We start from the raw sequence: 1,545 nt of genomic DNA, 5'->3' as shown, positions 1-1,545 counted from the left end.
AGGATTCTGGAGGTAAAACAGAGTGCCAAGGGAAAATGACAGCATTTCAGAGCCGGGAGGGACCTCTGGATCCATCTATCCCAGTGATGGCGAACCTATGACACGCGTGTCAGAGGTGACACGCGAACTCATTTTTTGGGTTGATTTCTCTTTGTTAAATGGCATTTAAATATATAAAATAAATATTAAAAATGTCTTTGTTTTTCTATGGTTGCAAATACCAAAAAATTTCTATATGTGACACGGCACCAGAGTTAAGTTAGAGTTTTTCAAAATGCTGACATGCCGAGCTCAAAAGGTTCGCCATCACTGATATTCCATTATCTTCAGGGAACGTAATAGGAGAGGAAAAAAGAAACTACTCGGAATTCGTCTGTGACGTCACATGACTCAGAACATCGCCAATGGGTGACACTGTTCTTATCCGGTTAATGGAATTAACAGGATTTCCTTCAGGATGTGGAGGGCAAGCCCTGAAATTTACTTCCTACTTCATGGCTGAAAACTGACAGTAATCGTCACGCATTTAATGCGTAATCTAATTAGTTTATCTGGGAGTGCCTGCAAGGCGTGCCCAATCCAGGATTCTCCCCCACCCTGAAGTGGATCCTTCAGCACCCACTTCGGGAGTATGCCCCGTAAAACACCACCAAGCCCTCTTAAGCACTTTGCGATTAATAAACACTTTAGTCCTTATGAGAGACCCCGAGCTGCTTGTTCCATTTCCCAACTACACAACGTTTCTGAGCATTTTTCGACCCTGCCACACACAATCCCCCCTCCCCCCTCGGCCAAGCTAGGAAACCGTCGGTCCCGGGAAGGGCGGCCTGTGGGAGTCAGTGTTGCGCTCAGCGGAGGGAAGCCGCCGGGCGAGTCCGGCTGGAGTTAGCCATTTCCTTTCTTCCCTCGACAACCTAGGGCTGCGGGAGCGCTGGGCGGGCAGGTACCTCGGCGGGTCCTCGAGTCCCTCTACCCTTTCCCCGAATCCGCCTGTAATAACCACCTGACAACCCAACTCCAGAGCCGAGAGCGGGTGGCACGTGCCTGAGGAGACCCAGCGCCATGACGAGGTCGGTCCCCAGCACATCCAGACGCTCGCCCTCGGCTAGCGCCTCGGGTTTCCGAATGCTAATAGGAAGCTTCTCGGGAACCCACCCCCCCAACCCCTCCCTTTTAGGAAGGGCGCAAACAGCGTCTCCGTTTCCAAGGAAACCGGCCTCGACATACGTCACTTCCGCTGACCTGTCTGGACTCCCAGACTGTTGGGAGGAAAACTGAGCCCCGGCCACGAATGTGGACGGGAGCGTCTCCCGACTGCGCATGCGCCCGCTCGCGGCCTGCTTCTATTTATGTGGGGGATCCAACATGGCGGCTGCGGCGACCCTGGCGATGGCGGTGGAGCCCGTCAGGACATAGTGGCGGGGAAGCGGGCACGGTCCGCACTCACGGTGGCGTCGGCGGAAACGGCGGAGGGCGGTGGAGGGAAGAAAAACGACGGAGAGCAAGAGGAAGGGCGGACAAGCAAACAACTCGGCGTAGACCGGA

General features: G+C 54.0%; 1 protein-coding gene across 1 annotated transcript in view; it reads left to right on the top strand.

Annotated features, from left to right (window-relative positions):
* Positions 1-1,349: 1,349 nt before the first annotated feature.
* Positions 1,350-1,545, top strand: part of UBN2 (ubinuclein 2) — a 79,922-nt gene continuing 79,726 nt past the window's right edge. Inside the window, exon 1 of the mRNA XM_015572664.1 lies at positions 1,350-1,501. Within this exon, the coding sequence (XP_015428150.1) occupies positions 1,350-1,501 (152 nt within the window). The remainder of the gene's footprint in view (positions 1,502-1,545) is intronic.

Source organism: Myotis davidii, unplaced genomic scaffold (assembly GCF_000327345.1).
Source record: "Myotis davidii unplaced genomic scaffold, ASM32734v1 scaffold329, whole genome shotgun sequence".
Classification (NCBI taxonomy): domain Eukaryota; kingdom Metazoa; phylum Chordata; class Mammalia; order Chiroptera; family Vespertilionidae; genus Myotis; species Myotis davidii.
The sequence above is the reverse complement of the archived record's forward strand: the minus strand, read 5'-3'. Positions and strand labels throughout refer to the sequence as shown.